Genomic DNA, 14,001 nt, shown 5'->3' with positions numbered 1-14,001 from the left:
ATTATGGATAGGACAATAATTTCATATGTCCCTGTGTTTGGACATAAGGGCCACATGAATAAACAACTTTTCTTTTTCTCAAAACAATAATATTAAGAATAATCAATATCAGATCATGCATATTGGCCAATCCGTAATGAAATTGAGTGAGCCTTATTCTGATATGATACCAAAATAGATTGGGTGAATTAAACAAAATACAGTTCAGTTTTGAAATTATGACCAATAGGGTCTGATTTTGGCCTATCTATATTGGTATCATATCAATATTGCTTGAGACTAATAGAGACACTAATATGAATACCTACAACCTTGGTTGGAAAGGGTTTCAAAATTTGAATGTGAGACCTTGGTGTGAAATCTCTCCGCTGGGGTAAAAGGGGTGATTAAGGGGTATTAAAAAAAATGGAAAAGTAGTTTACCAAAAATAAAAAGGAAAAAAGAAAGTAAGCGTGTTCACTGTGTAGTCTCTCTCTTTATTAAATGTGAATTTTTTTTTTTTTTTACTAATGACAGGTGTCCAGGCCTTTGACTTGATTAGTCCTGCGAGTCCATACTGATCCCACAACTACATGAATAGGTCATATTGGAGTTGAATAGGAACCATTCAACTTTCATTGAAATTAGTGAAGAGCATTAAACACCTCGTGTGAGTGGCCAAGGTGTGCCTAATGAAAATCGAACTTAATTAGAAGTTCGAGTTTATTAAATATGACGATCTCTCTTCTCTTTTATTTAAAATATAATTTTTTTATTTATTATTGACTTGACATAAGAACTTTAACATCTCCCCACTCCCCACTCCCCACTCCCCACTCTCCACTTTATGTATTTTTATAATATTTTAAGATAAAAGATTCTTTAAGCCACATAAAGTGCATCATCATGTCTATCTGTTTCCTCCTCACATGAAATGATCTATCCCTTAATTATCTAAACAACAGAGAACCTTCTCAATGTTTTAAATGGTCTTAAATATCCAACCATGAGTTTACCTTTATCTAATCAAAATAAAGAACAAAGGACAGAAAAGATAAGAGCAAATCAATCATGTCCCAGACTCCCAGTGCCCTCTTGATCTGGGGTAGTGTTCAATCAAAACATGTGAAAAAGGAAGAACATGAACAATTCAAACATGTTTAAAAACATACTCTTTTTAAGCTTATTCTACGAATTTTATTCAAAGCTTCTACCCAAAAAAAAAAAAAATTTATTCAAAGCCGCGTTTTTTCTCCAATGATTTACCGCTTCCCCGAAGGGGTTTGGATTTTGTCTATCTGTCTTTCCCTCTATCATTTGAAGTTATCAGTCACGATTGACGAGCGAGCGATGACTGATGAATTTTTAATTCTCTGAATCTCAAGTATTTCAATGGTTTGACTCAGCCATGGCAACCGATGGGATCATGGACGTGGCGTCACACCACTCATTCTCTCTCACGTAATTTCAGTCAACCTCTCTCTCCCTCTTCGTTAAATCGTTTAATTTCACATCTTTATATACAATTCCTATCGAAATCATAAAAAACCAATCAAGAAAAGGAATTTGTGTTTCTCTTCTGAGTTGAACGGCAGAACAGAGCATTTTCTGTTCTTCTCACATTCTCTCCGCTGGTTCCCTTCTTTGTAACCTGCCCATTTCAGGAAACCATGCCGTTCTGCGATGTCAGCAAATACAGAGACGGAGGAGGTGGAAATAATGGAATTAAGATCTTTTACAGAACTTATGGTCATGGAACAACTAAAGTTCTTCTCATCATTGGTTCTCACTCTTGCTCTCCTCTTCGATTTCCTTTGTTCTTTATCTTTAATTTTCTGCATTTCAAAATTGCCGGGCTTGTTTACCTGTGTCTGTTCAAAATTTGATTAGGTTTGGCGGGTACCCATGATTCCTGGGGTCCTCAAATTAAGGGACTCACGGGTGTGGAGACGCCTAATGATGCTGAATCGAAGACCATTGCAGCAAAACTGAACGATTTAGAAGAAGGTTTCCATGGTGATGACAATGAGGGCATAGAAGTTTGCGCTTTTGATAATCGTGGGATGGGTCGGAGCTCTGTTCCAACCAAGAAATCAGAATATACGTACGTTTTGCTTCTGTTCAATTTTTTCTTTCCGTTGTGTAATTTTCCCCCTTCCTCGCAGGTTTTTGTTTTCTGATCGGCGGAGTTTGAAAATTGACTTTTACCGACAATTTGATTAGCCCAGAGAGAGAGAGAGAGAGAGAGAGAGAGGTTTATACATTCGTAATTTGTCAATAATTGTATTGTTCTGACGATGCGTAACTTATGGATACTAATATTGACACTCGTCTAATGGGTTGCAGAATGACGACCATGGCGAAAGATGCCATAGCTCTAATGGATCATTTGGGTTGGGAAAAAGCTCACGTCTTTGGGCATTCAATGGGTAAGCTTGGAGTCCCCATCTCCACTTCGATTTCTTCGTTTTTGTAGTTTGATTGAGCTGACAATAGCCTATAAAGTTTCAGATATTCTTGTGGGGTAATAAACTTCCTCTTGTTATAAAACAGGGTCTATGATAGCTTGCAAGTTGGCTGCAATGGTGTCTGAGAGGGTATTGTCATTGGCCTTACTCAATGCAACTGGTGGAGGTTATGAATGTTTTCCTAAGGTATGCTTACAATGTCTCTTGCCTTCTTCGACATAGACAAATGTTTGTCTGGGAGGCATTCTAATGTTAATATGGATTGCTGTGAATTGTTCTTGCTGCAATCAATAATGCCTTTCTTTGAGTTAATTTTATTTTCAGAACATGAACATCTGAATCATCACATGAATACTTCTTGTGACTTTGATTTTCTGGCACTCTCACTCCAGGAGAAATAGTAAAAGTTCATTATTTGCTATGATAGATATTGTAGTCATAACAGATCAAGTAATGAGTCAGGTGTTCATTTTTATAAGTCAACAGCAGTTCAAAATTTATAATGTAATGCAGACAAGAGAAATTAGGACAGCATGTTTTGTTGGGAGAAACATTAAGGAAATACCATCTTCTGAGCCACCAAAGTGTTGAAATTTTGAGATAGAACTGTTCTCAGTTTTATAGGAATTATAATCATCCCCCATCCCTCCCCTCTCTCTTAAATCATGCTTATTTCTCTGCATTAACAATCTTCTGTTTTATACTTCTGCAGGTTGACCGACAATCAGTATCCATTGCTATCCGTTTTTTGAGGGCTAAGACTCCTGAGCAGAGGGCAGCTGTTGACTTGGACACCCATTACACAAAGGTGCAATGTTGTTCCATTTTTCTTTTGCTACCGATCTTTCTTACTTGAAACTTTATTGGTAAGTGACTTTTAACTGAAGCACCCATCCTTATCTTTTCTTTTTGGGAAAGTGATCTAGTCAACAACCTTCATGCTGCCAAAACACTAAATCACATGGAAGTTTAGGAGGCCCCATTTGAAATGGTGAGCATAAATCCATAAGGCCATAACCCATCATTTTCCACCTTCACTTGGTGTAAAGCCTGGCTCAAATGATTTCCCCTCTTTAATCTTGCCATCTTGGTAATAAGCTAATTTATCTGAAAAGGGTGGAACAGTACAAGTTCACAACCCAAAAATGATGGTTTCACGGAGCACACATTACAATAGAAAATTAGAATCATTGAAAGCTCAAATCTTCTTTAACTGAGGCAGATATTCAACCCCCCCCACCCCCACACAACCAAAAAAAAAAAAAAAAGGGAACAAAAAGAAAAAAAATGAGAAACTGCCTAGTGAGCTGACACCAACAATTTTACATCCATTTGGACATTTGAGATAGACATTCAATTGCTATCTCAATTTTATATGTGTATGGGATACAAATAAATTATAAGCAATTAAAAAAATCTATTTTTTCTCTTCATGCAGCTGCAAAGTAGAACTTAGGGGAAATGGAAATTATCCACCAAATATTAAACTATTGCTATATCCACCAAAAAATTGACTTTTTTGTTGTTCTTTCTTACATAACGAAGAATTTTGTATATCATTTTCTTTTCTTTTTTCCCCCTGAGGAGTTTTGCATTTTTGGGGTGGAAGGGGAGAAGAGCAGAGTCTGATGGTAATGAATATACATGTGTTTCCAGGTTGGACAATCACAGGCGATATACATATATCATATTGTTGTTTAACCCATCTGCAAATACTTTCGACTATCACTGTACTCATTATTATGCACATAAAAATGATTGGTTTTGTTGACATTTTGCTGGATGTGCAGGAGTATCTTGATGAATATGTTGGAACTAAGACACGAAGAGAAATTTTATATCAAGTAAGGAAAACTACACGCTATCAAACTCTAGTTAACTTATTTTTTTAAAGGTAGAATAGCGACTTGTTGAATCTGAACTAAACACATTGAAAGTTTCAAGCTGTAAGTTTTACCCTCCGTTTTGGCCTCAATTTGAATTTACATTGACCAGAAGTGAATCATAGTTAAACTCCTTTTATTTAGTTTGAATAGTTTTCCGTGGATATTTGCTTCCTGCTATATTTGTGGATACATCGAAAAAGTAACGGGGGTAAAAAGAATGAGTAGGAAGAAAGAGAGGAGGATAATTTCTTTGGGATTTACAGAAAATCACCAGTCAGCCCCATAAGCCCATAAGGTGCTTTTCTTGTGAGACCAATATCATGATTTAGATCCATTTATTATATGGATGGCAATTCGAAGTAGTGCATCAAATCTAGACCAAGAGTCTAGAAGGGTATCTCAATTTAGGTTATTGGAAGTGCATTACCTCTGATCAGATTTGGATGTCATTATTCACTGACCCCTCAAAAAAAAAAGGGGATATTTATTATTCCCGTTGAAGTTCTATACTTGGAGTCTGAGGTTATAAGTTCTTTTCCCCTTTCAAAAGAGAAGCAACTCCACTCATCACAAAGAGACAACCTTTTGTCTCCATACAGATAAACTAGCACCTCAATAAATACTATGGGGCTACATGGACACCTACAATGCTTCAGTATATAAGTTAATGTCATCCCAGTGTACTTGGAATACACTTACAATTGTTAGTACTTCAGAACACTTTTCAAGTTATGATTGCTTGTGTGCAACCATCATATAAGTCCAATCCTAATTATTGACTAGAGCTGCTAAAACCTGATCATGTATGAATATTTGTTGAGGGCGGAATCAGCGCAATGGTAAGGTTGATGCATTGCTACCTGGTGGTCGTGGGTTCAAATCAGGAAAAATCCTCTCTGCGAAGTGGGGATAAGGCTGTACACATGTCTGCCCTTCCCCAGACCCCGCATTGGCATAAGCCTCGTGCACTGGCTACACCCTTTTATGTATGAATATTTGTTGGAAGATAAAAACCCCTATGTGCCAATTCTACATGGCTGGTAGTGAATTAGCCTGGGTTCAAGGTCTTAGATATCTCACTGTATGACACTATGACCCAACTCTGGTGGTTGGTTTTTTTCCCCTCTGTATTCCTCATAAGCTTTGATGCAGTAAGAAAAATGTCAAAATAAGTAACTCGACCATGACTAATTCTACAATGTCTGAAATTCCATCTATTTTTTTTTTTTAACATATATTTGCTGAATAAGTACATGTAGGTTAGTGAGAACTTCATCAGTTCTGATTTTAGAGCTCTGCATCATTTTTTATTTGTAAATGTACTGATCACTTATAGCACTAAAACTTCACTGACCAGAATTCTGCCGGTTTTGATGTTATGTTAACTATGAAGTTTAGTATTTTTGTGCATAACTCTAAGTCAAAGTTTCAACTTTTCAATGTATTATTGCAATACTGGTCTGGGTTTGCCTTTTTATTCCTTCCATTCCAAGCATCTTCACCAAAGAGATTCCCCTCTTTGGCAGGAATACGTGAAATCTATTTCATCAACTGGGATGCAATCTAACTATGGTTTTGAGGGACAAGTTAATGCATGCTGGACACACAAAATGACAGCAAAGGAACTGGAAGTGATCCGGTCTGCTGGGTTTCCGATTTCAGTCATTCATGGCAGGTTAAACTCAAAATTCAAACTTGATAGGTCTATCACTTCTCATCTTCTTTGAGATTGCTAATATGACGTTTCTTATCCTATAGGTATGACATTATTGCTCAGATATATTATGGAAGGAAGCTTGCAGAGAAACTGCAACCTATGGCTAGAATGACAGATCTTCATGGCGGGCATCTAGTGAGTCATGAACGACCTGAAGAGGTATTATTGTTTGCTTCACCTCAGAATGTGATAGATTAGGTCGTCCTGTGGTCATGTAAATCCATTATATCATTCTGCTCTGATGTGAGGAGAGGGAAAGATCTCTCTCTCTCTCTCTCTCTCTCACACACACACACACACAAAATCTTAGCTCAGAAGTGAGATTACCTGGAGAAGTAAAAGAAGCATTTTACGTCATTCAAAACACTGTATTTGAATTTTGAAATAACATCAGAAAGGGGATTGTGATGATAACTAAGACAATGCTATTTGTGGACATAAATGTAATGTGTTTATGTGTGCCTGTATAGATAAGATAACTTGCTTACCAAAATGTCAAATGGTACTCTTCACATTTAGCCATATTGATGAAACATTGTAATTAAGTGGAATTCTATTTGTTCTATCCAAACATTTTGTATACATTTCAGCTGCATGATCGAGATCACACATTCCCATTCTCTTCCTATTTTGTGCAAGAACAGTTAATATAGCATTTTGATAAGAAATGCTTTATTATCCAGATTTACTTGGGCCTATCTAACCATAATGCTACTGTGAAATCTCACAGGTCAATAAGGCTCTTTTAGAGTTGATCAAGGCATCAGAGTTAAAGTTGAGTCCAAGTGATTGGTCAAATTTTCCCAAGGAAGGCACTGGTAAGTACACAATACTAGAACAATTTTCTGCCCCGATTTTACAATTAATTTTCCTGTGTCCATGAATATATGAATGTGTGTGTAAGATGCATATGCGTGGATATACACATTTCTGAACACCATATTCTTCTGTGTTAAGAGCTGGAAGAATGGAAGATGAGCTTCCTAAAATCATTATGAAACCTATCGAGAATATGTATCCATTGCAGAGCTCCTAATCAGAAAGTGTGTTCTTGATGCAGAGGTCATGACGCCATTTTGAGAAATTGGACCCTAAAGAACTCTTTTACTAGAACCAACTGATTGAAATATGCTATAGCGCCCAGAGAGAGAGAGAGGCAAATATAACACCATAAAATCCCTAGCAACTTATTCAAAAAGCTAATGAATATGGAAGTAGGAATAGGAAGGAGTAACATTTTATCAATTTCATAGTTGTCGTGTAGCAGATGAGAGATTTGTGAATTGTCTTACGTGTTAAAATGAATGCTATATGTTTCTATGCTAATTACAATGTTTGTTGGATCTCAGGGTGGCAAGCCAAGGAGTTACAGTTATCATTAAGCAGAATGAATTGTTCACTTTTCAGGCTTGGCATTATGTCAAACTTTTATCTTTGCTTTCTGTACTTATTTGGTCTCTTCACAATGGCAATCAAATGTGGGAGGAAAGCTTTAAGAAGTTTTAAGCGAGTTCCAGTGGAACCCTCCCTCTCATAAGAGGTATAGTCAATAAAGTCTTCAATCTACTGGTTGAATGGCCTATATTTTTTTTTCCCATGACCAGTTTTAAATTGCTGATGTATAATAACAATTTCTTGCATCAAAAGGCTAATCAGAACCCATTTCCATTGTTGGCAGGTCAGAATTTATTCATCACCTGAAGATTTTGTTGTTTCAAAATAAGTAACCAAGTCAATCGTAACCATCAAGTGTAAAGCAAAGAGATATACTGGCCCAGAATCACTGATTCTTTTGTGATAAGAAAAGGATCCTGTTCTAGCTTATTAATCTGGTTATACAGGATCAGCAACACAAGCAAACAAGATCAACAGGACGACCTTGGGCTGTCAAAACAGGTCTAGAAATGCCCTTACCAGTGGAGATTTTCATGTACACTGAAACGGGAATTCAGCAAGGATGGAACTTGTATGCTGTCATCGGATACAAAACAAGCCCTATACCTTAAACATGAGTGTAAACACCTTCTGCTACTAACATCTTGGAAATGAAAACCTTGAATCTTTCACTTCTTTTTCATACAAAATTTCATTTTTTTTTCCTGATAATGAGAGAATTGTAGTATTTGGAGCAAGGGGGGGGGGGGAGGATTGTAATCCTGTCAGCATGCGCACGCGTAGGCATGTTTGAAGCCAAGAAAAAAAAGAAAAGAAAGAAAAATTAAAAAAAAAAAAAAATTGAATTTGAAGAGAGAGATAGACACGTCAAACAATCATTGTGTAATTTTGATATTTATCTTATTATATCTTTTGTATATAGTATATATATATATTTTTTTTTTTTTTTTCCTTTCCTTTTCTTGGCTACCAACAGAGACTTAATGAGTAAATTGCGCTTGGACTTTATCCATTTGTAAAATTTCAAGCTTCAAATGCCAATTTCTACATGACCTGGTTTTAAGTTCAGACAAATTAAGCAATGTCTGGATTCACAATCTCAGAGTTTGGACAATCTTACCTGAACCCGACATTAAGCCTGGATTGGACCCGATTGGGAAGAACAAAAAACCCATTACCATCTTGAGAGTCTTTTAACTTGATTTACTTCAATCAAACTATCAAATATGAATCAGATGAGTCAACAATGAAAAAGGTTACCTAATTGGATATTGTGATTAGACTCCTGGAACTAGAACAGTAAATCTCATAATTAATTAATTCTCGTGCACTATTGTGGAAGTCCAAATTATCATTCTTTGTTCGAATCTGGAGGTCAAATCCCATAGGTTAAGGGGGTGTTTGGTTCGGTAAATCAAATGGTGTATGTATCGGATATGAATGTCAATCTTTTGACAGACATTCTTCTGAGTTATGTTTCTTTCTGAAAAATCATTTGGTTGCCATAAGACTAGTGCATGTTTCTCGCGGGTTGAGATATTGGCTTCTGTAGAGAACGTCTTTTCGCTTTCTCCTTTTATACTAGGTGGTAAAAATGTTGTTCAAATCTGAGTTTAAATGTTGAGGTGAACTCAGATTTGGAACACGTCCTTTGTAATGTGGTCATTATTGGGAAATAAGATGCTCACTTCTGAGGGTCATCCTAGTGGAACCAAACAACTCCAAAAATTAAGAATTATCATTCTAAAGAATGTCATCCCAAAGATTTACCGAACCAAACACCCTCTAAGAGATTTTCTCTTCATCATGTGTGAAGAAAAAGTAAGTCCTTAAAACTTATTGCCACGCATGTAGTGGGGTAATTGTATCTATGTTAGTCTGACATGAACTTTGATTTTTATGATAGATTAGATTAATGATCTAACAAAAAAAAAAAAAAAAACAAATGTGGCTGAAGAGATTCTTCTTCTCACATGGGAAAGGAAAAGCTTATGCTTTTTTTAAGGCAAGACTACATTGTTTTTCGCTTCAGGGGAAAGTCGTCCTATTAGAACCATTCTTGTATAATCTGATCCACACATATGAAATCCATTATAGGAATCAGATCCACACTGGAGAAAAATAGGAAAAGTTGGGTCCCACATTGTTGGGTTCAGTGAGGGTACTTTCTAAAATATTTTCAGGACAGTCTCGGTTGATATTAACGTAAGTTGTTCGATTCCCTTCACAGTTAAGGGAGAAAAGGATTTTGAGAAAGGATGAAGCCGTTGGGTTGGTGGTTGATGCTTGTTGGTTTACTTCGATTGGCTTCAGTTTGGTTTGGGTTCTTTGATCTATGGGCTCTCCGACTCGCTGTCTTCTCCAACACCACAAGTGAGCGTCTCTGTCGCTGTCCATATCTTATGTTTCTTCCTTCCTAAACTGATCAGTCTTCTTCTGTTGTTAAAATCTTAGTCAATTTCAATTTCTGAATCAAGAGTTCTACTGAGTCGCATTCTGAGAAGATTTGGTAGAAAATCAGTATCCATTCAGTCACTGGGTCACAGAATCAGACTGACTTAGTCGATTCTTTCAATTACTGCGGAAATTGGTTCAAACGGGTTACTCATAAAATTAAAGATTTGGAGCTTTTATTCCTCTCAACCATCTTTTGCTGCTTTGAGGGTCTCTAGTAGCCATAAGAATAGCTTATACCTTTCACATAATGTTGCTTTTCAGTTAACAGAGTGTGGTTGTTACTCTTAGTTTTTTGGGGTGGGGGTATGTGAATCTTGTAGTGATATTGGCATAGATGTATGAGTATGAGTTTCCAAATCTTCATTTGTATGGTTTTCAATTACTGGGTATACAACAACAACTCAGCCTAATCCCAATCAAATGGGGTCGGCTATCCGTGTAAAAAAGGGTTTGGGTAGGGTTTTTTTGGTGCCAACGGCCGACCAGACGCACCAACCCTCCTCCTTGATCCGGGCTTGGGACTGGCTGAGTTTTTCATTTCTGGGTATGCATTAAATTATGTGGATAATCAGTGCTTTCTTTATTTATGATTGTAATTTTTCAATTTGTTCAGGAGAACCAATATAAATCCTAAAATGCATGATTTAGTTCTCAAATGATGAGTAATGGGACGTTTGGTACATGAGTGACTATAATGAAAATGCTTTCACTTCATGAAATCTCAAAATTGACTCCATTCCTTATCTTATTTTCATTTTGCTGATGATGAAATTGTGCTGAAGTTGTTTCTGCATTGCAGCGCAGTTGTCTGATCCTTACTTGCTGCTTGCTTAGTTGCCTAAGATCTATTTCTATATTTTGATTATTTCCATTATCTTGATCTCTATTTCTTCTGTTAAAACGACAAAGCCATATGCAGAGTCTGCCTTGAATTTTCTCTGACCAACATATCTCCTGAGGAGATTTCTATCTTTTTACAGCTGTTTGGTTAATTGTATCTTATTGCATTTAGTTAAAGTTTCATCAATTCGGAGTTGTTTCTAAGCATTAGTAATATGCATTCTGTTTGCATACTGAAATCATGCTTGTTTAAGATTCATTTTCTCTCTTGGGCTAATTTTTTCTTCTGCAGAATGTGTGATCTTATGGTCCCGGTTACCTTGTTCCTACTCTTTGCGGGAAAGGGAAATCTTAATTGCTTGTGGATACTTTATCCCTCATCAAACACCTAAGCATTGATTCTCCCATTCTGGTTGCATATGAAGTCATGCTTGTTTTAGATTCATTTTCTCTCTTTAAGCTAATTGTCTTCTGCAGAAAATATGTTCTCTTGTCAGGAAATAGGTTAATTTTCTATTTCCAAGTTTTTCTATTCTAATATAGTTTAGATTCTTTTGGTACAACTCTTATGTGCATCTTGTGTTGTGATTTTTTCTGTGACATTTATTTTCTAATGGCAAGTATTGCTGTTATTGTAGTGACCGAAGTTCATGGAAGGACATTTGGAGTCTGGACCTTTCTGACATGCACTCTTTGCTTTCTTTGTGCGCATAACCTTGAAAACAAGCCCCTATATCTAGCCACTTTCCTGTCATTCATTTATGCCTTCGGTCATTTCTTGACTGAATACCTAATATACCACACCATGGTCATTACAAATCTGACAACTGTTGGCATCTTTGCAGGTATTGGCATTCCTAATTATCAGTACTATTTCTCTTGCATGGATTTTTGTGCTTTGATTATGTTGTTGAGCACATCCATTCTCTCACATATGTATCTAGATGACACTTCATTTGATGTCTGTGATCATTAATACCTGGAGATGTAGCAGATTATTGTGCATTTAACATCCAAAGAACATGCTTTTGGTTGTCTCTTGACTGATTCTACTGTTTCCGTCTTTGCAGAAGTTAATTTTCATAATATTAATTGACATAATTTTGAGATCTTTATGTGTGAATTATCAATAAGACCACCTCCAAGGTTAGTATTGGCTGGAGGAGTTTAAGGCTTAGTTTGAGTGTGTTTTTGAGTCTTTTGTATAAGGTTTAAGGGGTGTCAGACCTGGACACGAATATGATGAATGAGAGTTGGCCTTTTGCCTTTGTTTTTGTGGTGGTTCAGTTTTCAGAATGATCCCTGCTGTGGTGATTCCAGCCCTGCAGATCAGATGGTGGTTCCTTATTTATTTATTTATTTTTTAATCTTTTATTCCTCACAATTGCATATATCAGTTTCAGTTCTTGTTTAAGACGTAAAAAATTTCTGCCATCCACTAGGTTTTAAGAATCCTATCCTCAGAAGGATTCTATCTGTGTATCAGATTCAGATCATATTTACAGACTTGATCTACTGCTTGTATTGTTCACTCTACTGGAATTTCAGGCTGATCAGAATTGTTTAAATCAAGTTATCTGGTTTTCTCTCAAACCAGGTTTGTTCTTTCCCTGTGATCCTGTCACAAGCTAAACTCCCACTGGATTTACCCTGCTTCGTGATTATCACTACATTACCTAATGTTGACCGTATATATGCAAATGTAATTGTTAAAGCTCTATACATACCACAGGGGCATTTTCGTATTTTCCCTTGTGGTGTTGCTAGTGGCAGGAGTGGTTGTGATTAATCATGATAGGAGGAGTTCCTATCGTGATATGTCCTTGATGTGTCTTTGTTTCATTGTTTTCTGCTTTCCTTGTTTGATTGTAATCTGAGTTGTATCCAATGCTGTTTGTTGTCATGATCCATCATCTTGCTTGGAAAGTTGCATGAGCATTGAACTTGCTGAAAAGTACTACTACTGTGTTTTGACCATTTTTTTTTACTGAGTACTTGCCTGCTTGAAGTTTCTGGGTGAGTTGATATTTACTGTTGCGGACTAACAAGACTTTGTATAGTCAGGTACCTCAATAATATGGATGTTGCTGCAGTGGAATGCTCATCAACCGCAGGCTCCCAAAAAAGTGGAATGAATCCTCAGTAGTGATCTGATTTTTCTGTTACAAGGGATTTTGGTAAAAGATGGTTATGCTGAGTATGTTTAGGAAAAATGCTTCAAAATTTTCTGATGGTTAGCATTATAGGAAGTTTTTGATTCTTGAATGATTGGCATCCATAAGAGCAATAGCCTATTAAATATGTGCTTAATTACTTTATTCTCTGGCCGTTTTTATTAATTACTCAAGTTATGGGCTTACCAAAAAATAACTCAAGTTATGGTCCTGATACTTTCCCCTTATGTATGTCTTCACATCTTGTTGGAGGATTATGATTTGCATCTTTGTTTAGCAAAGTAATTTTTATCAACACGCTATCATGGAAGTTATCTACTAACCATCTTATTCTTGTCATTGCTGTTCTTAGGCGTTAATGAACTCCCATAATTTATGGTAGCAATGAAGGGCTGGTTTGTTTTCTTACGTTGTCGCTTTAGAGGATATAAGGAGGGGGAAAAAGAGAGGTGAAGAAAATAAAGAACACTATACATGTCTATCTTAAGATTATGGAATTATTGCCCTCCCAAAAAAAAAAAAGGTTAAAAGGGCATAAGTATAGTGAAGGGTCATCGTGCCGAGCTTGTCACAATGACCAACTGATTTGTTTACATGTGTATGATGATGTGGTTAAATTCCACCATTGTATAAGTAGGGGCATCCAGGTTAGCCATGCACCGGATTTGATGCTCTGGCTCAGCCATATTCCCCACCTTGGATTGTAATCTTTCTCCTGTGTTTCCAATGGTTTATATTTTCATCTTTTACTGATGGCATTTTATTCATTTTTTGACCTCCTTCCTTACTTCTTTGGAAACTTTGATTGGGCTGAATCTTTACTGGTGGATGGAATATTGTGGGGCCTTCATATGCTCAAAATGAGTGTACTCTTCGGGTGGGGGGATAAGCAGGTGGAAAACAAGGGGGAACTCTGTTGATATGGTTTAGTCATGCCCAAAAAAAAAAAACATTGGTTGCATATGAGCAACAGCAATATGGTTCAAGTTGAAGTCTCTGTAAGGGAAAAAAGAATGGTCACTGAATAAAGATTACATCTTTTAGATATAGGAAATGGTATTGGACAGGGTGAAGTAGTGGAACAG

The 14,001-nt window shown here is 36.6% G+C and overlaps 2 protein-coding genes across 3 annotated transcripts; both read left to right on the top strand.

The window, feature by feature from the left end:
- Positions 1-1,073: 1,073 nt before the first annotated feature.
- On the top strand, positions 1,074-8,134 carry LOC122082409 (putative aminoacrylate hydrolase RutD). The gene is made up of 11 exons (XM_042649947.1): positions 1,074-1,761; positions 1,870-2,083; positions 2,326-2,408; positions 2,533-2,633; positions 3,160-3,255; positions 4,238-4,291; positions 5,860-6,008; positions 6,092-6,209; positions 6,781-6,868; positions 7,400-7,590; positions 7,729-8,134. The coding sequence occupies exons 1-10, from the start codon at positions 1,650-1,652 to the stop codon at positions 7,585-7,587; spliced, it is 1,203 nt and encodes a 400-aa protein (XP_042505881.1). The 5' UTR covers positions 1,074-1,649; the 3' UTR covers positions 7,588-7,590; positions 7,729-8,134.
- A 1,462-nt stretch (positions 8,135-9,596) lies between these two features.
- Positions 9,597-13,211, top strand: LOC122082410 (ergosterol biosynthetic protein 28). 2 transcript variants are annotated; one of them, XM_042649948.1, is made up of 3 exons: positions 9,597-9,818; positions 11,381-11,587; positions 12,803-13,211. In XM_042649948.1, the coding sequence occupies exons 1-3, from the start codon at positions 9,704-9,706 to the stop codon at positions 12,886-12,888; spliced, it is 408 nt and encodes a 135-aa protein (XP_042505882.1). In that variant the 5' UTR covers positions 9,597-9,703; the 3' UTR covers positions 12,889-13,211. The 2 variants fall into 2 exon arrangements, with proteins under 2 accessions (XP_042505882.1, XP_042505883.1); XM_042649949.1 differs by having other exon boundaries at positions 9,639-9,818; positions 12,807-13,211.
- The last annotated feature ends 790 nt before the right edge of the window (positions 13,212-14,001 follow it).

The sequence above is a fragment of the Macadamia integrifolia genome, chromosome 6, assembly GCF_013358625.1.
Source record: "Macadamia integrifolia cultivar HAES 741 chromosome 6, SCU_Mint_v3, whole genome shotgun sequence".
Lineage (NCBI taxonomy): Eukaryota > Viridiplantae > Streptophyta > Magnoliopsida > Proteales > Proteaceae > Macadamia > Macadamia integrifolia.
This window is presented reverse-complemented; position numbering and strand designations above follow the sequence as displayed.

Coding starts and splice junctions, on each gene's coding strand:
- LOC122082409 (XM_042649947.1), top strand. CDS start 1,650: ATGCCGTTCTGCGATGTCAGCAAATACAGAGACGGAGGAGGTGGAAAT. Junction 2,634..3,159: donor GTTATGAATGTTTTCCTAAG/GTATGCTTACAA, acceptor ATACTTCTGCAG/GTTGACCGACAATCAGTATC. Junction 4,292..5,859: donor GAAGAGAAATTTTATATCAA/GTAAGGAAAACT, acceptor CCTCTTTGGCAG/GAATACGTGAAATCTATTTC.
- LOC122082410 (XM_042649948.1), top strand. CDS start 9,704: ATGAAGCCGTTGGGTTGGTGGTTGATGCTTGTTGGTTTACTTCGATTG. Junction 9,819..11,380: donor TGTCTTCTCCAACACCACAA/GTGAGCGTCTCT, acceptor CTGTTATTGTAG/TGACCGAAGTTCATGGAAGG. Junction 11,588..12,802: donor AACTGTTGGCATCTTTGCAG/GTATTGGCATTC, acceptor GACTTTGTATAG/TCAGGTACCTCAATAATATG.